This window comes from Perkinsus marinus (assembly GCF_000006405.1).
Source record: "Perkinsus marinus ATCC 50983 genomic scaffold scf_1104296969090, whole genome shotgun sequence".
Taxonomy (NCBI): domain Eukaryota; phylum Perkinsozoa; order Perkinsida; family Perkinsidae; genus Perkinsus; species Perkinsus marinus.
The window spans coordinates 127,602-151,316 of NW_003202922.1; the positions used below are offsets into that span (position 1 = coordinate 127,602).

A 23,715-nucleotide genomic window follows, 5' to 3' on the forward strand; every position below is an offset into this window, starting at 1 on the left:
TGCGTATAATGGGCCTCTATGATTTCCCATACCACATATCGTGGTATCTGTGGTATGCCTCTTTTTACGTGGTATTGTCCTTCATCGTGGGGGCCCTGTCTTTGGTCGTCCTCCCAACAGTCAGCGCTCTCTGGCTTTTTCTCCTCGCCTTTCTGTACTTTCTCGCATCGCTGTCATTTGCCTTTGCAATATCGACCTTATTTGAGAACCCCAATACTGGCTCGACGTTAACCGCAGTGATCTACTATGTTCTTGCTATAACGGTATCAGTGCTTGACCGTGAAACGAGCAAGGGAGCCATCAGTTTGCTACCGCAATGCGCCTTCACTTTGGTAGTCCAGAACCTCGGGCAGCAGTTATTCCTGGGCATGGATAGCCCGTCGGCTAGATTAGCATATCAGAACTTCACCCTACTGCAAGGATTGACCATGCTCACCATAGACCTCATGCTGTGGACGTTATTGTATCTCTATCTCGATCAAGTTGTTCCTCATGAATACCGCGCCACCCGCAAATTTTATTTCCTGTTCACTCGTGGGTTCTGGCGGGAAATGATGGGTGAAGAGGACGAGGAGCGGTATCGAGGAAAAACAGCTGATCATGCTTCTTGTGAGATCAGTAGCGTTACTGTTGATGAAGGAATAGAAAAACTCAAAGGGGAAACGCAGAGGAACTTAAAACGAGACGGCCAAGTGGTATGCATTAAAAATTTGGAGGTAACTCTCAGTGTTGGAAAATATGCACATGGTCGACCACACGTGTTGGTGACAATATTAAAAATTTTAGCGTTTCTACCCGAATTCGCATATAAACTTCCATACAAGTGAGAAAATTTCAGAGCTCAGTTGAGGAAAGCCGTTTCCAACACTGGTAACTCTACTGACTCGACCATGGGATTTTTTATGCAGGTCGAGTTTGGAAATTTCCGTGCTGTGGACGGTCTGGACCTCACCATGTTTCGTGATGAGTTATTCGTCCTCCTTGGTCACAATGGAGCTGGCAAGTCTACGACTATCAATGTCCTCAGCGGCACGATAAAGCCGAGGAGAGGGGTGGGGCTGGCGGCTCAGAAGTGCATCGTCACCATCACTTGCCAGGACGTGACCATATTCAATCGAGAGGTGCCCGCGGAGATGCCCGTGATAAGGAGGAGTATGGGAATCTGTCCGCAAAATAATGTCTTGTGGGACGACTTGACAGTGTCGGAGCATTTCGAGTTGTTTGCCAATATTCGCGGTTTGTCTACCGATGCGTACGCTGTGGAGTTTGCGGCTGAGGTTGAACTGGGGCATAAGTTGGGAGCACGAGTGAAGACGCTATCTGGTAGGCTATGGGAATTTCTATAATGTCACTAACTTTTTTTGCATTAATATTTACTATTAGAATAGAGAATATAACGCCATGCAAATCGATAGAAATATAACGTCGCTGACTTTTCTTATATTAATATTTACTATTAGAGATAGTGAATATAACGCGATATAAATATGTAGAAATATAACGTCATTAGCATTTTTACATTGATATTTACTAGTAGAGAAAGTAAATATAACTCGATATAAATATGTAGAAATATAACGTCATTAGCATTTTTACATTGATATTTACTAGTAGAGAAAGTAAATATAACGCGATATAAATATGTAGAAATATAACGTCATTAGCATTTTTACATTGATATTTACTAGTAGAGAAAGTAAATATAACGCGATATAAATATGTAGAAATACACTGTTTTTGTATTCAGGAGGTATGAAGAGGAAGCTCTCGGTCGGGTTAGCATTCGTAGGAGATTCGAAGTTGATCATACTGGACGAGCCGAGCAGTGGTATGGACCCGAGTGCCCGGCGTAGGATGTGGGACTTCCTGAGATCGAAACGTGAGGGAAGGATTATCTGCATTACTACACACTACATGGACGAGGCCGATGTGCTAGCTGATCGAGTTGGCATAATGGAGAATGGCAAGTTGATGGCTTATGGCAGCACCAGCTTCCTCAAGCGACAGTTCGGTGAGTGCATACGGTTATTCATTGTGTTTATATATGCATCTTCACAGTGTTGGAATATATGTTGGCTTTCTTCAGCTGAGCTCAGGAGTTTCCTTACAAAATATAGGGGTTTACATATGAAATCGAGTAGGAGTGTTCAGAAACCAACAAGTTTTTTCCTCAGAAATTTACTATCACCAACATATGTAGTTGACCATGTGCATATTTTCCTACACTGCATATTGTGTTCATATATGCATACAGTGTTCGCCAATTCGATATGCAAATTCGAAAAATGAGCGTTTTCCCGAGATTAATGATAATTACTCTAACACTTTGCACATACAATGTAAACATTGCTACGAACATGTATTGTGAGAAACTTAATCGTTTGACAGTGTGATATAGAAAAATTATCCCTCTTGTCATCTCGCGCTCGCCCAGATGTCCCGGAATTGGTAAGCATTTTTTTATTTCACATTACCATTAATCGTAAATCAAATTTGCATGCGCTGTATTGTGTTCATTCCCCAACCTAGGTACGGGTTATACCCTCAGCATTGCCAAGAAGGACTCCACGGTCGCCGATGCCCCTCTGCGCGAAGTCGTTCGGGAGAGCATCGACGATCCGTCCTCCGTCCGGGTACGGTCCAGTGCTGGTCAGGAGCTGGCTCTGCAGGTATCTGCAAATGTCTGGAAATATCTTACCGTAATTTTCTCAGATTCCTTTTGAGAATGCTCCTCAGCTGCCGTCTGTGTTCGAAAGCCTTGATGTGTTAAAGTCAGAAGGAAAAGTATCGTCCTACGGCATTTCGGTGACCACGATGGAGGACGTCTTCCTTAATGTGAGCTTCCGATAAGCGTTTGATGACGACTTTTCCCCTTCAGGTTGCGCGCCGTTCTCAAGGTAATGATGACGAGCAGTTGTCCAAGCTGAAGAGCCGATCGTATTCGAGTGAGGACAGGAGTGTCATGTGCGACGTGGTGCTAAAGCCTAACATGATGCAACAGTTCTCCGGTCTGATCACGAGGCGGGTAACGTACGCTTGGCGAAACTGGCCTGGGACTCTGTCGGCCGTACTCATCCCATTTCTGGTCATACTTATTCTTATGGGTTTGCAATACCTCGGTGTGTCCGTGCCCGATGCTCGCAGATTGGATCTGAGCTGGAGTGAAGATACACCCTACCAGGTCTCCTCACATGATCATGTTGTCGGCCGGTGGGATCTGAGCGCTCCAGAGGTGGTCACTGTGCAGAGAGGCGCGGTTGGCTTGCCAGATATTAGTGCGGCTACACCCCTAACACCAGAGGAGTTCTACATTTGCAATCAGTGGAAGCCGTATGAGATGATACCTACTGCGAGCTCATCGTTTAACATCAACTTGTGTGCGGCAATCCTGCGGTTTTCGGCGACACTTATTGATGAGAAAACTGCATGGTTTGAAGTCACTGCGTTGGGGGTCACCTCGCGCTCTGTCTTCGCTGATATGACCGCCCTGCATATGACGCCGCTTGCCCTGGTTGGTGATGAATCCGTTGGTGTAGTCAACTATCCCTTCCCTCACACGGCGTATCAGGAGAGCAAGTCCCGAAGTAATCTCGTGCTCACTCTGGCAGTTGGCGGCTACTTTGCCATTGCTCTCACTGTAGTAGCAGGATCTTTGCTGTCATATGTCATGATGGAGAAAACGAGAGGCATCAAAGAACAGCTCTACGTTAGTGGCTGTGGTTTGCTGACCTATTGGGTGGCGAGTTGGAGTTTCGATTTTCTCCTCACTTTTATCGCGATATGCCCAACGTGGATACCCCTAACTATTTTCGACATTAAGGCGTACCTCGACTTAAGCAATATGGCCGCGGTATGGATGCTGCTTATTGGATTCTGTTTTGCGATGCCCCCATTTAACTATCTCGTGTCCCTGCTCTCACGTACCAATACTATCGCTACTTACATGCAGGTGGGGGCCGGCGTAGGGGGTGGCCTTATTGGCTCTTTCGTCGTAGCTGTTTTGTACTATGGTGTTGTTGCTCCCGAGATCGCCTTGGTTCTCGCGTGGATGCTCAGAGTTGTTCCCACCTTCCCGGTGGCGCAAGGCCTCACGACACTCTTCTTCGCTCATGTGGGGTACTTGAATGCTCCTACGGGTGACCCTGTCGAGACCCACGCCTTCGACTCGCAAATGCTGAACACGTGCAGTGAAGTTCGTCTCAGCGGCCTCGCCGATAAAGTATATGATACTTGTTTTGGAGTTGCTGGTGATGATGTGATAATGCTCTTTCTCTCGGGAGTGATATATTTCGGTCTCACCATCTTGATCGACTATAGGAAGAACGATGATAAGTGGAACCCCGACCGACAGCTGCATGTCCCCCCGGAGAAGCGTGGTGAGGAGGATGGGAGGGTCGTAGCAGAGAAGGGAAGGGTGGCCAAGCTCGAGCCCACCACGCAGATGATCTACTTTAATGATCTCAAGAAAGTCTACAACCCGGGGAAGAAGAGTGAAGTGAGTCTCTCGAGTCGAGGATGTTATTAAAATGGAGTAGGTATGGGCAGTTCGAGGTATCAACTACGCCTTGGGTGATGGTGGAGTCTTCGGTCTGCTCGGTGTCAACGGTGCTGGCAAGACTACGACATTCAGGATGCTATGTGGGTTGATAAGACCAAGTTGTGGTCACATCACACTGCTCGGTCAACCACTGCTCGGAAACGTCTATGAGGTAGCGAGCAGTGAAGCTATTGTATCGACCTACTTTTTTCATAGGTTCGTCGAAGCATTGGGTATTGCCCTCAGGACAGCCCCTTATTGGAAGGACTTACCACTGAGGAGCATCTCATTTTGTAACTCCATTGGAGTGCATTTGATCACAGTTGTTTCCCTGTCTGAGATACGGTCGAATCCGTGGAGTATTGCCCGCTGTATTGGAGGACCATGTTTCGGAGTTGTTGGAAATTCTCCAGCTCGAGTGAGGGTCTTCATTCTGAAGTGGAGCCCGATGGATAGTTGGTGTTTTTGTCTTGTAGGCGTTATAGTGACAAGATGGCAACAAGGCTTTCTGGTGGTAACCAGCGGAAGCTCTGTGTTGGCATCGCTCTGGTTGGGCAGCCTTCCTTGCTATTCCTCGACGAGCCGACCACGGGTGTTGATCCTGATGCACGGAGGTAAGCACTCTCACGGTCTCAGTGATAGTAGTCTTTGTCGTTCCATTTACAGACGTATCTGGGATGTCATTCACAAGATAGCTCACGGGCGAGCGAAATCTTCCGCGGTTGTGCTCACGACGCATAGTATGGAAGAGGCTGATGCTCTGTGTGAAACTATGGTCATCCAAGTGAGTGCTGCCTCCCGCTCGTGGTGGGATTTTGCCTGTCTCAGGTCGACGGTCAGTTCCGTTGTATTGGTTCATCCCAGCAGATCAAGACGGATTACGGTCAGGGCTTCAAATTGTGGATATCCTTCGTGGAGTCATCAGCTGCTACTGCGAGTAGTGAGCTCCTCAACAATTTCTTTGTCGCCATAAATAGTGACAAGTCTGGGCGAGTAGAACTGACTGATGAGGAGGTGTGGACGACTCTTGGCACGCTGGGTGAGGAAATCGTTGGCACCAGGCTCGTAAATCCATTCCTCAGGTATAGCAGAACCTCGGATTTTCCAGAGTATCATAAGCACTGGTACCTTGAACGAGTATAATAGTAAACGTCTATTTACTGTTGCGGCGTTGACCGCAGCAGTAGCGCGTGGAGCTCTGCACGTTAGAGCTCTTAATTGGCTGCATGCCACTATATCTCCCGAATGTCAGAGCCTCGGCGAGATTGGGGAATTTAGTCTGCCTCGTACCATCAATCTTGGTCAAGTGTTTTCAAAACTAACTGATTTTGAAGTGAATAGAGATCTGTGCTTTAATGATTTTCAACTGTCGCAAACGACGTTGGAACAGATTTTCAACAGATTTGCCCAGGGTGACCCTCCATCGTGATAAAACATTGCATGTAAAAGAAGTTGCTCTTAGTATGGAAATTCATTCTAATTGTAAACGCTCATGATTGACCATATGTGCCACAGTCAGCTGCCGAGTTTGTCCTCGAGCTTGGTCGATTGTGTTGCGAATCGTGGTCTTCTTCTGGGAGTGCTACTGTGCTCTCGAAGAGGCCATAGGTATCTATAAGTTCCACAGCCAGCGGTTATATCAGTTTCCCGTGGGGAATATACATTTTATCAGTAACGTATTGCCTTGATAGAACACGATGCATGGTTGACTCTCTGTGTTGGATCTAGCGCTTAGACTGTAGTGCATGGGTGTAGGACACGACAAGTGATGACCGAGATGTTCGATCTGGGAGCGTTGAATCTTTTGCCAATGAGCACTACCCACATGTTGGCCACGGGCAAGCTGTGGCGCCGAGTATTATTGAATCTCCTCCCGTAGTAGCATTGCCGTTAGCGAGTATACATCGATTTCGATCAACGGTCTTCAGCATTCTCGGACCACTCTCGAATAGGATCGTCCATAGCAAATACCATCCTAAGCGGATGGAGCCATAGAGTTGTTGTTAGGCGGTGGCCGCCCTTAGAAGAGCCCCGCCCTCCCGTCCTGCGCTTAGATTTCTACTCGCATCGTTCCACGTGTATCAGAACACTGAACACAATTTGATCTGCACTATGCGGATGGTCACTGCATTTTTAGACCGATCAGAATGCGTACTCTCCTTTCGTTTGATCTCGATGATTACTCGAAGCTTCTGCAGCGTCATAGCGTCTGAGAACCTCACACATGGCGGGAAGTTCACGCCGAACTGTGCCGCGCTCCAAGGGAAGGTTTATCCCGTGTTCGACCGGGAGGCAATGCTTCAATTCATACCGCACCATGTACTCATCTGCTGAAATCCGTTGCTGTTGAAAGGTCGGTAACTGTCAGGCGATGGTCCACAAGGAAGATTCTGAGATGCGAATCATCCATCCGGGCAAGATGAGCATCCTTTTCATGCTGAGAGAACGCAACTCTCTAGGGCAACTACTCGGCAAGGGTAGGTCCTTTAGCGGCGAACTAAGGGAAGAGCAACTCTGCGTAGGTACGTACGACAGGAGCTCGAAATACGTCTTTCATTTGAATGCAGGGCAGGTTGGAGATATCATAGCCTGTGATCGGCCCGCTCTTGTCCTCAACGGTGATTACAACCAAAGTGATGTAAGCCTTGGTGTGGGATTGGTCAGCTTTGGTCGGGATGCTTATCGATCTACTTCCGGTAGGCCCGTGTCTACTTTCGTCTGCACGAGAGATACTATCGCGAGGTGACACTGGAAAGGGTAAGCGGCCCCTGGTATCGTGCGCAGGCGTGCAAACCTCCTCAGTCAGGACACAGCGAGCCCATCACCGTCATGATGCCGGAGCCCGAGTTCTTCACCATCCGGGCTATGCTCAAGGTATGCGGTGTAGTTTCCACCGAGGGCTAAGATGGATCTCGCTTCAGGGTGTTCTGCCGAGCTTCTATGGTTGGGATCTACTACTACACGGTGGTGCGTGATTCGCCTACGGAGAAACAGTATATAGGAATCGGTTTTAGTTACAGTGCGACCGGACAGATTCATGGAAAAACTTGAAGAGGAGGAAGACATGAGACATACTGCTGTCGAAGATGCGGATCGATCTAGGGCTTGATGCTGTCCCTCGTGCCGCATCCATAATAATGATATGCGATCTACGATGGCAATGAATTCGTTTCCTATCTCATAATGTATGATCTTGAGTGCGACATTCCGCGAAATCTAACCAGACTAGGAAGTCGTAATGAAGCAGCGGAGCTCACTCGTCCATCGCTGAGAACTCGCGCGCCAGTGGCGTACCATTGTTACACTGAATTCGATTTTTCTAATAACTATGGTCTTTCTTCGTATTTTCCTGCGCGTCTATGAATGCGGAGGAATCTATTGATGGTTCGCTCATATTCTGAATTTCAAAACAGTTCTCCACGCACGCGCTCACGCACGCATGCACAAGGCGAAGTGACATTTGTTGTAGTATATGCTCTGCTCGCTCCGCAATTCCATTGGATAAAGCACGTCTGAATGAATACTGGGATTTTCCCTCGTATCAGGCCGCCAGTAGGTGGAAGACCGAGGAGCCCCATCATGTCATGGTGTGATTCCACTGTGGCTGAGATGCAAGCACCAGATCCCATCAATAGATCGCCTCATGGGACAGGCTTGTTGGATAGAAGCGGCTTTTGAAGGTTATGCAATGTTCCTCGTCCGATAGCAACAGTCGAACTCGGGGAGCATGTTAATTGTGCGATTCTGCACCTCCTACTTTTACTGTGTACCCCTCGCGCCCCCAGCATTTTTTATCGTCTGACAGCTAAAAATGTCCGTACGATTCGTCATCCTCATGGTTCGTGCTGCCGAATTGGAGAGAACGATCCAGTGGTATGAAACTTATCTTGGTATGGAAACGATGAAACGAACACCCACTTCGGCTACCGTGGGTTATCCCTCGAAGCCGGACTCTGCCGGCATCGAGTTCCAGGTCCATGATAATCCTGCTGCAACCTACTCTGCTTCCGATCACGACCTGTACTGGAAGATCTCATTGTATTTGCCGCACGTCAAGCTTGCTTGCCGGAGACTTCTCAGTATGGGAGTTCCTGTCTCGACCCCCTTTCAGTTCAAGGACATAGGTTATCTTGCTCACATGGAAGATCCTACGGGCTACAATATCGAGCTTATACAGCATCAGTTCGAACGCAATTTCAGTGAAGAGTACGCTGCTTCGTTGAAAGACGACAGGAGTCCGCTCGGACAGCAGACTGGCATAGGCCTATTAACGCTCCGAGCGACGAACGCCGAGCGGAGCAAAGATTTCTACACGAAGGTCTTGGGAATGAGCCTCCTCTCCTCCCAATACGTCAGCGATGCATTTGACCTGCATTTCTTCGCCGACACCATCGAGAAGCCTCCCAACGCCGATCCGTGGTCGGTTGATAATCGTGAGTGGCTGTGGTCTCGTAGCTTTACATCTGTAGAGCTGCAAGTGAAGCATGGCATAGATCGTTTCAAAGAGATCCCTAACGACCAACTTGGGTATCGTGGATTCGGCGTGAGGGTGAAGGCGCATATCTTCGACCGATTGAAGAAGGAGTGTGGTGCCGGCATGGACTTGAGATATGGCGAGGAAGTGGTCCACATAACTGACCCTGATGGTCACTCAATCATTGTTTTCGGTCCCGTCCGTTGAGTCAAAAGCCAATAGCCGGTGACCTTCAATCTCATACAACTTGGTCTCATCCATTATTCGTATTACTCCTCCCCCTGTCTCTCCTTTGACTTTTTTATCTCATTTTAACCCATGGTAAGACTATCTTGATTTGAGTTTCGCGATCATAGAATGGGCCGGGAATCGGGGAAGGAATGGTAACAAATTGTGAGAACCAATCCCGCTGTTGATAAGACCGATTCCGCTCGAGGGGCAGATATGCCATTTCGTGACTCCAACGTAGATGGAAGGAAGTCTGACGTGTTCTCAATGGCAGCTTGCCGCTGAGAATATACACCGGTTTCGAGTTGGCATATCTGCCCCGCGACAGACGTAATTGCTTCTCCACAACGTGTCGAAAATTGATCTACTTCGCCCGTACTGACGAACTTGATCCTCTAAGGTCATTTGTGGGCACAGTAAGTCATATCTTGGAGGTAGTGGCATAGCGGCCCCACTCGTCAGGACTGAGCATAGTGAAAGCGAACTGGGCCTTTGAAGACAGAAATCGCCTAGCCCGAACTACAGTTGGATTTTTGAATCCGTAAATCTGAAATCGAACTCGAATATCATAACTGTTGTCTTGAATCTGATGGAAACGCTGTTTCCTTCGAAGGGTATGGCACAGTATCAGGAAGCAGTCGACCGATAGCACTATAGAAGGCTCCGTCTGCTACCACCACTCCAGGGCGTTTCGTCGTACTTCATTGTATTAACTCATGAAATTCGTCTCAGCAGAGTTCGTTCCTATAGTCAGTTCGGGAGTTTGGTACCCATGCATCATCTGGTGCTTGTCGTTGCTGTAATCTGCTCACAAGGTCGTGCCTGGGAGGCTCCAATAGTTAACCTCTCTTGCTTTGGCGATCAACCAGGTGATGGATGCGAGGCCGCTGCGACAAAGCTCTTACATGCTGCATCCGAATCTGGCGGCGGTGCGTTTGTCCTTCACGGCCATGGTATCAATGACAACTTCATAGACAATGTGCTTTCGTGTTCACGACGATTATTCACCGAAGTTGGTATGGAAGAGAAGCAACGTTTGTCTATTACCGGTCACGGTTTGACTCGCGGCTACATACCTCTTGGTGGGGAGAGCGGTTCTGATCGGGAGGAGATCAAGGAAGCCTTCTCGTACGGATTCGAATGGCCTGAAGGCTACACATCTTTTACCAACAAATTCCAAGGACCCAATGTTTGGCCGGCAGAGGCTTCGCCCGAAGATAAACGCGTCTTGAACGAGTGGTTCAGTCATGCTACACGCCTCGGCCTCTCACTTGCGGAAGCCTTCTCAAGCGTGCTAGGTGAGGTTATGCTCTTTGTGCATGCTCCGACCATTCTTTGTGTGTAGGCCAGAACGCACTCAGAGACAATTGTGGACCAGATGGTGCGTCAATCAGTTTACAGAGGATTTTCCGATATTTTGCTGTCGATGGAGATGATCGCTCAGGTGACCTCCCTGTCGAGTACTATGTCATCTCCCTATAACAGGCGAGAAGACCATTGGAAGTTCCCCTCATACTGATTGGGGGTTCATTACGATTGTGCTGCAGCAAGAAGGAGTTGATGGGCTCGAGGCAGGTTGATAACAGATGACAGACATTTCTAGTATTTTGCTCAAGGTGCAAGATCCCAAGACGGGGGAGTATCACCCGCTACCCAATGATCGACAATCCCGCATAGTTGTGAATGTTGGAGACTTTGCCTCGATCATGAGTGGTGGGAAACTATACTCACCGGTTCATCGAGTAGACTTGTCTTATATTGCTTGCTTATTATCTACTGCTCCAGGTGATGTCCCCGAAGGGAGCTCCGGAGAGAATATCTCTGGTGCATTTCTACTATCCCAACTATAACACTACCCTCGAGGGGCTCCTTGAAACCCACGCTGCCAAAAGGTATCAACAGACCCTCCCAGGGCGTCATGATTATTGTTCATGCAGGACCAGCCTCATGGCGGATCAGAAAGAGGGAGGCGCATCACGATGGATAGCCGAGGAGGACAGCTACATGATGTCCTTCGGAGACTTCATTGCAGCCAAATGGTCGCAAGTGTACCGTCCAATGTCTCAATCTGATGAAGAGCTTTGACGTTATTTGCATCCCTTTCGTGTTATCTATCTTAGTAATTTCGGAAATAAGTTTCTGTTGCTGAGACAAATCGAGTTGCGCATATGGAAGTGCCAGCCGTAACTTTGTAAAAACGAAGTATTCGTTGAGCTAGCATATTGTCAACAATCCCTCAGGGGCAACCTCGATGTTGTCGTTCACTGTCCAGCGCTTCTGGTGTCGATATCGCGATTCAGAATCAGGGATAGCTGCCGAGGATCCTAACTCCGGATATTGATTTTGTATTATTTTGCTCGGAAATCACGAATATCCCGAACTCGATTCAGCAATCTCGAATCAGGATGTGAGTTGAATCACGAATCACTCGAATTCGCAAATAAAAAAAGGGCAAAACACACAGCCACTGTTCAACACGGAGCAAAGTCAATTTGAAATCTTAGTAGATCATGGTAAAGCCAAATTCACCCACCCAATGGAGTTACTGGGCTGGCGTCACTCGAGCTAGTTTCCCCTGAGTGAATACACTCATTCAAGATGGTGACATCAGTGACGTCACCAGACGATTTCACTCCTATTCCACCGTGAGGCGAGGCTGCTGCTGTATGGGAGCGCATTCGTCGTAGGTCAACTAAGTCGCCCAGGAGAGTCTGTGCCAACTCTGTTGATTCTCGAAGGATCCCTACGGACAGAGTACAGGATGCATGGTCAGAGCTCCTACCTCTATCGATTGACGCCGATCCGGCGCTTCCTGATGAAGTGCTCGATTGCCGCTGCAAGGGGGCCGTGCTAGGATAGATCGTTCCGCTGCTACTGCTCTTGGGTGTAGACGAGGCCGTAGGTTGGAGGGCAGCACGGTGAACTCTGAGAAGTGTCGGGAGAGTGGTATCAACAACAGCTTGAAAACCACCTCCGTCGACACGCGTCAATCTCAGTCAATAACTCCGCAAAGCCGATTCCCGAGGAACTGAGAGTAACCGGCGTGCTTTCGGCCCAGCGTGATGACGAAGTAACCTGTCTATATTGGCCAGAGCATGGCATTCCATTAGGCGGTCTTCGATGTTCCTAAGACCTACAGATGCCGCCTCACAGACGATCTGTCTTTGAGAGTCCATCTCGTTACGGAGCTGGAAGAAGCATGTCCGAATATTATCACAGTCGCTTACTTCCAAGACTTGTTTCCGCAACCTCATGTTCGCCGTGTGATAGGCTCTGACCTCACCATTGTGCCTCAGAGCTTCAGTGATGCTCTGAGTCGTGCCTGTGGAATCGCGATTGTGATGTACTACACCACAGACGATTCAGACACGTACTGTGAGTTTTAATGAGCTTCCGCTGCCTAGCCAATTCAACTGCTAATTTGCTCACTTCCTCCTGTAAAGCAGCACGGTCACGCTCCAAAGATTCAACCTGAAACTCCATACCGTAATAGCGTCTCAGAAGAGGACACAATTTAGTAGATCATGATACACAGGGGGCCAAACAGTAGAGTTTGAGAGGAGTTTTCCGGGAAAAATTCTAAAAACACGCCAGTATGTCCATTCAACTTTCACACCTCCACGAGTAAACTGTCTCGTCGCTGCTCTCCGATTGGATCGGCCACTCCATCTGTCTGTGCTTCTAAGGGAAAGCCAACGAGCAGCTGAGTTTCGAAAAGTCCATATCACGGATAAGCTCACCTGTGGATGCCACAGTAGGACGCGAGTCTGTCATAACACTATGGCTAACCATAACTGGCTCCTCAGTAGCCGTTGCTGCATTGCTCAGGACCGGCCTGCATTGAATACCTGTCACAGCGCGAGCCAGGCTCCGAGTGAGTTTTCCCAGCGACACACTTTCATCGCTCATCTCTGGAGGTGGCGTCTCTACACTCGAATCGGAGGACTCCAGCGTGCTCCGATTTGATATTTCGTCAGCAAGCCTGTTCTGGACGAGCTCAACCTAGAACATATCCGGGAACATATCAGGCGTAGAGCCCCTTGGTCTTGCCTGAGCTCTGAGAGACCTCATTTCTCGCGTGAGGAAGTCCACTCTCGATTCCGTCAACTCGTCGTTGTCGCACACCGACGCTGGGAGTAAACCTGTCGCATAGTGGGGAAAGGGACGAAGAGAAATTAGGCGTACTGGGATGTGGTCCGTGTGTATCGCTGACGGGCTGCTCTGAAGAGACCGAGGGTTCCTGGGTGATCGCATCGGCGCTGCTTTGAATTGATGCTGTCTTGGATGCGTTTTTGACTGCTGTGGACGTCGGAGCTTTCTCTACTGATGCTTCTACAACCACGGTGTCACCGAACTCAATCTATGGCAAGGTTCAGGTCGCACTCCCAGGCTGTGGGCCTACGAGGTTTGACGGTGAACAGTCTTCTCGCTCTGACTCAAGGCGAACTAGGTCTTCTAGTGTTCTAGTGGGAGCTGATGAAGTCGATGATTGCCGAGGCGGACTCATCGGTGGGATTGTATTTCCTTCATCGCTGCTCAGTGGAGGTCGCGAGAGGAGGCTTGCTGCGCCGTCTGAGATAACAACACGAGGCATTGGACGTATCCAGAGTGTACAGTGTCCAGACCGGTCTACAAAGAATAGGGAGTTACAGTTGATGAAGGACTCACAGTGCTCCATGGAAGCTCCTTGGGCTTGATGAAATGTTGACGATGCATCGTAGGGAGGGTCCTCCTGAATACGGAGGAGTTTACCATGCGATCCACCTCGACGACATACATTGATGTGCCACTTAACGCTCTCATCCTCCGTGACGAAGCTGCTTCGACTTGAGAGAAGATCGTCGCCGAGACCCGACGGAGCTCCCAAGGAGGAAACTAGAGTTCCTATATATGGTCGTAAGGACGATTGATTCAGCTCACTGGTGTTGTTGTGATGCCTCTCGCCGATCCTATGGTGACTGCCCAACAACAGAGGTGGACGACGAAGGGGGGCGTAACGAGGAGCGCAGCCCACGGAGGAAGGCAGAGACTCGACGGTGCGGGTGATCTCAGCATCTGGGCAGTGAGGAAGTTGAGGGGAGAGAGCCCAACGCTATGCAATGCCGGAATAGGCTGACCAGCTCGAAGAAGCTACCAGAAGTGGCCTCCCAAGCGCCCTTCTGAGATGAAGATCTACTAGAGCTGCGTAACCTTGCGTAGCGATGCGCTGCTTTGCCGGATTCTGAACGGCGATGGAACTCAATGTCTAGATACATACCGGTTCGGTACCATCGTGCTGAGGAGCGGCTACTTTAGAAGGGCACTGGGCGGGCCGTCTATGCAACTGATGGGCACGATAGATAGAGGCTACGCCGGATGAACCTCACTGCAGTGTAGTCGATGTTGTGACAGTGATGGGCCATCTCCGTAGAGATGAACATCGAAGAGGACGATAGGTCCATTCCACTCGAGTACTATGTGATGCTAGTAGAGATTAACAACGCAAAACCAAAGCATCGAGACGATCATCAAGGGCCATGCTCGCCTGCATCACTTCTGGGGCTTCCAGAGTGACAACCTCACTTTCAGCAAATCGTTATGCAGCATCACATAGGGGCTGACCATTCGGCTCAATCCTCCTACAAGTTGACGAGTGGTAACCCCAGTGTTGGAATATATGTGTTCGCATTCCTCACTAATTATAGGAGTTTATATATGAGCTAGGGTAAAAATGTACAGAAACCAACCAGGATTTCCCAACAAGAATTTCCGTATTGTCACCAACACATGTAGTTGACCATGTGCATATTCCCCCCCATATTGGATACCCCTACAGCCGAGACAATGCCCCTGTGAGAAAAATAAAAAACACAATGAAGAGCATGAATGTACGTTCTGCTGTGTACTAATGCAACTATTATAGGCGCAAGCCTACTGTATATAAATTTTCCTGCTGCGCGGTCTGGTCGGCCCTATACTTGACCTCATAAAATCCTTTGCTGCACTAGGTGTAGCGAGCGAGAGAGAGAGAACTGACCAACAGCTTTGTGACATAATGAAATCCCGTGGGAGTCCTCCATGAAGGGAGCCTCAATATGGTGCTGTTGTAACTCTAAGACTATAAGGAATAGAGCAGGTCGGTCGAAATAGAGGAAGTCCACCTGACGTGCGAGAGATAGTGTTCGTGCGCTTGTCAAGGCCCGTGACGATGTATTGGGATATGCAGTCGACAGTGAAAGCTCTCTAGTGAGAAAAGAACTAACTCGAAAATCCGGGCTTGCAGTTCTGATTGACACCAGTAGAAAATCAGTGTAAAAGTTGGAAACTTTTACTCTCGTACAATCAACTGAATATTACTCCCGATCACGTTGAACTGCCACTGAACCATCCAACACAAGAACTGCTTTGTTATGTCAACAATGCTTACTCAATGGACGAGCACTTACATGCTGAACATTCAGGCCTTTATGTATTCGCGTAGACCAAGGCGTGAGGATTCCACCGAGCCGCCTCGCCACCCTTCCTGGTTTGCCTCATTTCTGGTGCCAGCACTAGCAGGAATGCACTGATGATGGTGAAGCCGTAACCAACACAACCAATGATCTTTCCCCAGGTAGCCTGGTTTAGGAAGCAACTGCCGAGTAAGATGCTGAGTATACCGCCCACAGCAAAGCCGATGATGCCGATACTGCACCGAGCGACGAGGATGCGAGACAGGCCTCTTCTGCGCTCAACGCGGAGGACAAAGAGAACAATGGTAACGATTAGCATAATGAGCTGGCAGCTGTTCATGAAGCTCTGGAAGCCTGCAGCAGGGCACTCTAGGTGGTCTGTGGGCTGATCTCGTTGGTAACGATCGACCAATTCCAAGCCGACTTGCACTCCATAAACGGCGATGACGATACCAGAGAGCACCTCGCCACACACACCGATGGCTACTCCGACCTTGAAATTGGCTGAGTAGTCCGATAGCGACTTCATTGGTTTTCAAAGAGGCTTGACGATAGAGGATAACTGACAGTAAGATGAGGTTCATGAAATGCGCTCAGAACGGTATCGACAGAATACTCGTTGGGGAGAATCGAACTGCCAAGCCGTGGGTTCAAGAAGAGTTTTATGTGGTTTACTGGTATATATTCTTTGTTAATTGACATCCCAACATGATGGGAGTTGTAAGAATTAAGGTAGTGAAGACGAGATAGGCCAGAAGGTCTCGGACAGCAACTCAAACTGTTACACAATCACAGTCAGAATGGCTCTGAGCTCATCGCTGCCTTAGTCAATTTCAGAGTTGAATATTATGGCTCTCGGCACTAGAGAAGGGAAGACGTAGCCGGATGGCAGTTACGAGGGAATGCTCGTGTGGCTGTATTTGACATTTGAACCACCTGGATGATGCTGAAGAAGGCCGGAATAATAGTGGCGACACGAACGACGATTGGAGATGTCCCGACGACCTTCATCTTTTTGGAATGCTGTTTATCCATCACTCTCCGTACCAACACACTGTGTCTTTTATCAGACCGACCTTCAACTTCACGGCCATGATCGTCGACAAGATGTCCATCTTGAACGGCATCTTGCTCTCTTACATTCACCCAATATAGATTTCCCACCAACCGCAAGATATGGGTGATTACGGGGCAGATTCAGACTTATCAACTCAAACAGTTAGATGAGAAACTAAGTTAATGAGCTAATTGAACCTATCAGGTAGGTTCATCCTGCCCGATGTGCTCGAGGAATTCTCCCTGAAGCCAATTACTTCACATGCGTGCTCGTTTACGATGTTCAAAGTCTGAATAGCGAAAGTAATAGTGTTAGCATCGAACAATCCAACCAGGATGTCGCACGAGTTTATTCAAAAAGAGTACACCTTACCTGGGATTCTCTCTGAGACTTCTCTACCGTGATCCGTCCATACCTTCTCGGCTCTGATATCCGCGTTGTGCCTCTACAGCGGGTTGGAATCCTCTAACCGGAACAACCCGCCAGAACACTACTCTACGTTTTCTGATCGCCTAGGAAAGGTGATATCTGGAGTATCACAGAGGGATATGCTGATCATAGGTGGGGACTTCAATTGCACTGGATACAGTTATGAACTACTACAGAAAATAGTCGAGATGAATGATATATGCATCGGGCAGTGGGATAAGTTTAAGCATCTGGCAAACAGACCAACATAGAAACATCCAAACAAACAACTTGGCGGCAACGTATTAGAGCTCATCTTGATAAGACGACGTTACATAAACATGCTGGAGGCAATGGGAGTAACAGATCCGGATCCAATCGAGACTGATCACAAGCTAGTATGGGGCCGCATGGGATTGCACTTAAACAACGCTACAAGTCGACGCAAAGAAATCCTCGACAGGGAAAGAGTACAGAAGCTGATCACGGACCCAAGATGCCAAAAAGTATTCGACGTAAAGCTGAGCGACTCTTATGCGAATAGTAGGACGCAGAACGACCCAAATGAGGCTTGGAATGAGCTACAAGAGCAGATAAAAGGAGCCCTAGAAGCCGCAAGACAAATAGACGAAGAAGGCGGAGGTGCACCCCAGCGAAAGACGAGAAAGCAGAAAAGAGCCAGTAAAACACGACAAATAGAGAGGATGACAGAACTCCGTCCGAACGACGAGAAGGCAATATGGAATGTGCTCCAAGAAACGCTGAAAGTGAGGAAGGCGGGACCATTAAGTACCAAATTCCCAGCAGAGCTGTATAAAAGTGGGAAAGCAATAGCAAAATGGGTGCATAAGGTATGCTCGATATGCTTCGAAACGGAACGCCTACCAGACGATTGGAACATCTCGAAGGTTACTCCCATTTACAAAAGCGGATCCAGAAAGGACTGCAAGAACTATCGTACAGTATTGTCCCAGAGCGCCATCACCAAGATATTCAGCTTGATCTTTATGGCCAGAATATATTTACAGGTGGACAGTTCGGTCGACGCATCACAGACGGCCTTTAGGGCCGGAAGGTCTGGCCTGGAGATAGTACATGCAATACAACTCTTAATAGATAAGTGCAAGCTATATGATCTACCGCTCACACTAACGAGCATAGACTTCCGCAAGGCATTTGATCGAATATCTAGGTCGCATGTATATGAATCATTAAGGATGGCTGGTGTACATCCGAAATACGTACGGATCATCCGTAACTGTTATGAGTCAGCTAAAGCAAGCATCCGGATAAGCTCAAAGGAACGAATTATTCCCCTCGACCGTGGCTTAAGACAAGGCGACTGTTGGAGCCCGATACTCTTCATATGCAGCCTAGATCGAGTGCTCAGCGAAAGACTGAGGAACTCTCCGCATGGCTTCCGCTTATTGGACACTAACAAGCAACCCAGACGCTTAACTCGCTCACATATTGGCAGACAAAAGATGGGTACAATGCTCAATGAGCTGTCCTTTGCAGACGATGTGACCCTTCCATCAAGCACAGCAATGGGGAATACGAAACACATTAGTTACGTGCGAGAAGACGGAGAAGCCGCGAATCTTGTCATAGCCCCCGAGAAGTGTAAACGATTGACAATAAATGAACACTTGGAACAACCCGATATTGGAGGATCGCCTATCGCAGCCGTTAATGAGATGAAGATTCTTGGGGATATATTCTCAGATTCACACAACAACAAAAAACAGATTACGGAGCGCATAAAAGCAGCAGGACAAAGAATGGCAAGATTACGGGCAGTGTGGAAATCCCACGATATCTCCTTGAGAGCTAAATTCACTGTGTTGAAGGTTTCGGTCTTCTCAGTGCTGCTATTCACCAGTGAGTGCCTTGCATTGACGACAAAAGAATGCGAAAGGTATTGCACGTTTTATAACAATTGTATTCGAAGGGTTCTCGGAATATCGTTCATGTCGCACATTACTAACGAGGAAATTTGGAGTAGATCAGGGTGCCCCGACTGTTCCGTAGTCCTCAGAATGCGTCGCCTGCGTTGGTACGGCCATGTCCTTCGATCTAACCCTGCGTCTCCAGTGAACAGATTACTATCGTGGGATCCCACGGCGCATCTCGGAGCAGTGAGAAGATCGAGCACGGCAAAGCTATGGAGTGACCTTATCGATGAGGATATGAGAGCGGTCGGTCTTACAAAATCCGATGCTAAGGAACGAAGAAAATGGGAGAATCGGATAGCCCAACTTGGCCGAGTTCGACGGCGCAGAACATTGCTATGCTCCAGCCGGAGATAGGATAGATGCGAAAGGTGGATTGCGAAACGAGAGCTGATAAGATGAGACGACGATTAAAAAAAACTGCGGAGATGGACTGGTCACCCTCGCCGACTATCGAAGACCTCAAAAGCCGCTGATGTGTGCTAAGCATTGGCTGGCCGCCTAGCCGAAATCGGCTTCGAGCGAGAGAGAGAGAGAGAGAGAGACTATGTGATGCTAGTAGAGATTGACAACGCAAAACCAAAGCATCGAGACAATCATCAAGGGCCATGCTCGCCTGCATCACTTCTGGGGCTTCCAGAGGAGACTCTCACTTTCAACAAATCGTTATGCAGCATCACATAGGGCTGACCATTCAGCTCAATCCTCCTACAAGTTGACGAGTGGTAACCCCAGTGTTGGAATATATGTTTTCGTTTTCCTCACTGATTATAGGAGTTCATATACGAACTAGAGTAGAAATGTACAGAAACCAACCAAGAGTTCCCAAAATTTCCTTAGAATTTCCATATCGTCACCAACACATGTAGTTGACCATGTGCATATGTCCCCCCACACTGGATGCCCCTACAGCCGAGACAATGCCCCTGTAACACAATGGAGAGCACGAATGTACGTTCTGCTGTGTATTAATGCCACTATTACCGGCGCAAGCCTACTGTATATTATTTTCCCTGCTGCGCGGTCTGGTCAGCCCTATACTTGACCACATAAACTCCGTTGCTGCACTAGGTGTAGCGAGAGATAGAGAATACAATACAGATTTCCCACCAACCGCAAGATATGGGGGACACTGCATCAAATCTAAGCGAGATGCATAAAAACCGAAGAATATCAGCGCGCGCCATTAATGGGAAGTGAAGGTTGATATCCACGTGATGACCGTAACGCAAGTGAGAATCTAAACTGCAAATTCCAAAAAAAACAAGAACAGAACAAGAAGCAGGTGAAAGCGGAGAAAGGGAAACCCGAAACCCGACGGGAAACCAGAACCCCGAACTGTTGTCCAAGGCCAGGCTGCAATCCAAGGCTAAGTCGAAATGCAGGTGGGAGCGCGCGCTAAACTTCTTTACGTAGAAAAGAGGCCCATTCTTTAGAAATGAGGATTTCCTCGCGAGTGTTTTGCTCCCATGAACGTACAGCAGGCTGGGTTGACGCCGTAGAAGATACTGAGAGCTGAGATGCAGCATGAATATGTGGGCGCTGCAGGGAAAACACCGGTTGCTGAGATGTACCCCCCCCCCCCCCCCCCTCAGTACTGACATTCTCAGGGGCGAAAGGCGGAGCCATCTTGTGCATAGAAGCTATCAAAATATGGGGACATTGCCCGAGTGAAGCGTATCCCCGGCAGCTACACGATAGAGTATGACCAGGCAGACCCACCCCAACAACCATGTGCACTCGGAGGAACTTCTCCCCGAGGCGACGGGACGAGTAGTAGCAGTAGCAGTGATAGTAGCGCCATGTCTTCTCCTCCCATCCCTCGAAGTGGTGATGGGACAAGTAGTAGTACCAGTAGCAGTAGTAGCGCCATGTCTATTCCTCCATCCCTCGAAGTGGTGATGGGACAAGTAGTAGTAGGAGTAGCAGTAGTAGCAGTAGTAGTAGCGCCATGTCTACTCCTCCCATCCCTCGAAGTGGTGATGCGACAAGTAGTAGTAGCAGTAGTAGTAGCGCCATGTCTACTCGTCCCATCCCTCGAAGTGGTGATGCGACAAGTAGTAGTAGCGCCATGTCTACTCCTCCCATCCCCCGAAGTGCATCTTCTACCATCATCAAAGCCATGCATCTCATATCGTAACTACACTTTAATACATCATCTCCCCATAGTCGATGTAATCCTCATAACAACCATACATTACCCCACATCAGGGGCTGTAAACCTTTTTGCCATGGTGATGGGACACATATAATAGATGATGGATCTCATCCGCAGAAGAGTATTATAAGCCCCTCATAATGTGTTGTTATCTATCTATAAGCATCCTTTTCACGTGTTGCTACCTGTCCACATCTCAAGAATGGACATATAGTGACCAAGGGTCATGGCCTGGGTACTGTACAACGGGTCAGAGACAGAGTCCCATCAATATTCAGATCCCCAATGCTGGGGTACCTCCATTTTCCATCAATTATGGTATTGCCCGTGGTGTTACTGTTCATGCTGAGATTGACATGGCCTTGGAAGTCCCCGATGCAAACAACTTCACTGTAAGAGGTGTTTATGGTTTGGGGGAGGATATCTTCCGTCTCACCTATATGGATATGCATTGGGGTACGGACAGCTCTCGAGGGAGTGAACATCAGTTCAATGGTACCCCCTACGCCTTCGAATATCATTTCGCCCATTACAACAGCAAATATCGTGACTTCGCTGAAGCCTTAAATCACCCAGATGGGGTTGTTGCTATAGGCGTTCTTTATACGGTTGGTGATCCAGCGCCTGGGCTTAGTGAGGCTTTAGACTCGATGAACGCTAGTAATATGGGAGCGCTAGACTCCTTCAATGTGGAGGCCATGACCCCTCAAGATTTATCAACCAACTTCTATCTTTACAATGGGTCTGGTAGTACTCCTGATTGTGAGGAAGTTATGGTATGGATTGTTGCTAAGACGATCCAGACAATCAGCGAGGATCAACTGAATAGGCTGAGGACACTAAGGCATAATGGAGTCTCCATTGGCCCTAACTATCGTCAAACCCAAGCATTGAATGGGAGGAGGATTCTTGACTCCACCCTTACAGACAACAATTCTGTCCCTAAACCTTTCAGAGCATCTTGGTTCATACTTATTCTTATCATCATCGTTCCATCGTTGATTATAGGGAAGTGATATAGCCTTAGAATTAGGACTATATAGACACTTCCCTTCGTATCTCATTCTACTCCTTCTTGGTCGTCTCCATTATTATAATGTCTGTAACCCTGCCGTCCGATTATTTGTGTTCAAGTGCATTAGAGCACCTAGAAGCATCATTATCTTGAACGTTGGAGAGCATAACACAATGCAGTTGTAGTTGGATCAAAAGAGTATATATTATCTTGCTTTTTTGTTCTCCAGTACCAAGGCGGTTTCATGCTTGGCGTGCGCTACTGAAGATATTAATTATGAGGAGTGTGAGCACATCATAGACAGCATTAAGTTGTTATAGGAATGATCTCTATAAACCATACCGACACATTTACTAGTTAGCCTGTGGCACTGGTAGATGTGTATCGTAATCACCAATGGCGCTCGCCACAGTACTCTCACTTCGTCTTCTGTTAATGAAACGACTCTGCATGAAACGGCTGGCCCCCGCTGAGCCCAGATGTGTAGGATTGAGGATGATTAAGATTATCTCTCTCTACTTCGCCACTTACCTGGTTGTGTTATCCGACATGACGACCCCTTCTACGACTGGGCATGGGAAACAACAAGCCTAACTGCCTCCTCTGCCATTAACATGATGAGTGCCTTGTGGGCAATACACCCTCCCTCATTCCAACCAACACAGAGCTGAATACGCTCTGAAGTTATGCCAATGCTGTACGACAACGACAGTACTACTGTCACAGTAGTAGCGGCAGCTCACGTATTTCATTTGTCCATTCTGGAATCCTTGCTGGAATCGATTTTAAGAATCGTGTCTACTGAGCGCGAGTCTGAATTGATTCTGGAAGCGCTTCCGAGATCGATTTTCAACTTTCAAAATCGTGTTTATTGAACACGACTTCGATTTTGAGAATCGATTCCAACATCGCACACAGCCGTGTGTGAGGCTTCTCGTTGTCTGCTTCTCTCGAATGCAGCAGCGGCTAATGGCTAACTGCGGCAACGCGTACAATGGTGGGATAAAAGGCCGCCTTTTCCACGGCAGAGGTACATATTTTCTTTACTAATTGTTATATATTTTTTTTCGTATATGTATACATACGTAGTAGAGTTGAGTTTATTATATCACAATATCTGAGCGAAGCTGGGGGGAATTACTCTGAAGGAGGACTTCATCAATGTTGTGAAGTCGAACTTTTCGCATCTCGGGGAAATATTATCTTCTTTCTGGGCTATAGTATATTGATTCAACTTTCTGAACAATTTCAGAATAGCAGTTTTTTCACGGATATTATCTGTGGAACTACGTTGGCGCGCGAGGGTGTGCTTCCTAACGCCCCTGTAGTTTTGGTGGTCAGTCTGGAGTGATTGACGAGTACAGGAAAATAGATCATTTTCGAATTTCGAACTGCCACTCAAATTAGTCTTGGAGAAATAAGGAGGGGGTTATTCTAGGGCTATCTCGAGGACTC

The 23,715-nt window shown here is 48.0% G+C and overlaps 6 protein-coding genes across 6 annotated transcripts in view; 5 read left to right on the forward strand and 1 right to left on the reverse strand.

Moving 5' to 3' along the window:
* The window catches only part of Pmar_PMAR002868 (conserved hypothetical protein), a gene marked incomplete at both ends in the record, with an annotated part of 7,222 nt that extends 1,256 nt beyond the window's left edge, over window positions 1-5,966 (forward strand). Inside the window, 14 exons of the mRNA XM_002768037.1 lie at window positions 271-716; window positions 909-1,052; window positions 1,098-1,323; window positions 1,748-2,011; window positions 2,530-2,669; window positions 2,713-2,835; window positions 2,879-4,495; window positions 4,536-4,709; window positions 4,754-4,830; window positions 4,878-4,955; window positions 5,014-5,151; window positions 5,204-5,321; window positions 5,366-5,602; window positions 5,928-5,966. Coding sequence (XP_002768083.1) covers window positions 271-716; window positions 909-1,052; window positions 1,098-1,323; window positions 1,748-2,011; window positions 2,530-2,669; window positions 2,713-2,835; window positions 2,879-4,495; window positions 4,536-4,709; window positions 4,754-4,830; window positions 4,878-4,955; window positions 5,014-5,151; window positions 5,204-5,321; window positions 5,366-5,602; window positions 5,928-5,966 — 3,821 coding nt within the window. The remainder of the gene's footprint in view (window positions 1-270; window positions 717-908; window positions 1,053-1,097; window positions 1,324-1,747; window positions 2,012-2,529; window positions 2,670-2,712; window positions 2,836-2,878; window positions 4,496-4,535; window positions 4,710-4,753; window positions 4,831-4,877; window positions 4,956-5,013; window positions 5,152-5,203; window positions 5,322-5,365; window positions 5,603-5,927) is intronic.
* Window positions 5,967-6,908: 942 nt separating this feature from the next.
* On the forward strand, window positions 6,909-7,512 carry Pmar_PMAR002869 (hypothetical protein; the record flags this gene model as incomplete). The annotated part of the gene is made up of 5 exons (XM_002768038.1): window positions 6,909-7,014; window positions 7,060-7,175; window positions 7,238-7,294; window positions 7,322-7,411; window positions 7,459-7,512. The coding sequence occupies 5 exons, from the start codon at window positions 6,909-6,911 to the stop codon at window positions 7,510-7,512; spliced, it is 423 nt and encodes a 140-aa protein (XP_002768084.1).
* An 836-nt stretch (window positions 7,513-8,348) lies between these two features.
* Window positions 8,349-9,218, forward strand: Pmar_PMAR002870 (conserved hypothetical protein; the record flags this gene model as incomplete). Its single annotated transcript, XM_002768039.1, has 1 exon — window positions 8,349-9,218. The coding sequence occupies one exon, from the start codon at window positions 8,349-8,351 to the stop codon at window positions 9,216-9,218; it is 870 nt and encodes a 289-aa protein (XP_002768085.1).
* Window positions 9,219-10,011: 793 nt separating this feature from the next.
* Pmar_PMAR002871 (conserved hypothetical protein) lies at window positions 10,012-11,324 on the forward strand (the record flags this gene model as incomplete). Its single annotated transcript, XM_002768040.1, has 4 exons — window positions 10,012-10,537; window positions 10,601-10,683; window positions 11,025-11,131; window positions 11,177-11,324. The coding sequence occupies 4 exons, from the start codon at window positions 10,012-10,014 to the stop codon at window positions 11,322-11,324; spliced, it is 864 nt and encodes a 287-aa protein (XP_002768086.1).
* A 4,359-nt stretch (window positions 11,325-15,683) lies between these two features.
* Pmar_PMAR002872 (hypothetical protein) lies at window positions 15,684-16,199 on the reverse strand (the record flags this gene model as incomplete). Its single annotated transcript, XM_002768041.1, has 1 exon — window positions 15,684-16,199. The coding sequence occupies one exon, from the start codon at window positions 16,197-16,199 to the stop codon at window positions 15,684-15,686; it is 516 nt and encodes a 171-aa protein (XP_002768087.1).
* A 1,277-nt stretch (window positions 16,200-17,476) lies between these two features.
* On the forward strand, window positions 17,477-22,261 carry Pmar_PMAR002873 (carbonic anhydrase, putative; the record flags this gene model as incomplete). Its single annotated transcript, XM_002768042.1, has 4 exons — window positions 17,477-19,053; window positions 20,321-20,472; window positions 20,698-20,789; window positions 21,500-22,261. The coding sequence occupies 4 exons, from the start codon at window positions 17,477-17,479 to the stop codon at window positions 22,259-22,261; spliced, it is 2,583 nt and encodes an 860-aa protein (XP_002768088.1).
* Window positions 22,262-23,715: the final 1,454 nt, after the last annotated feature.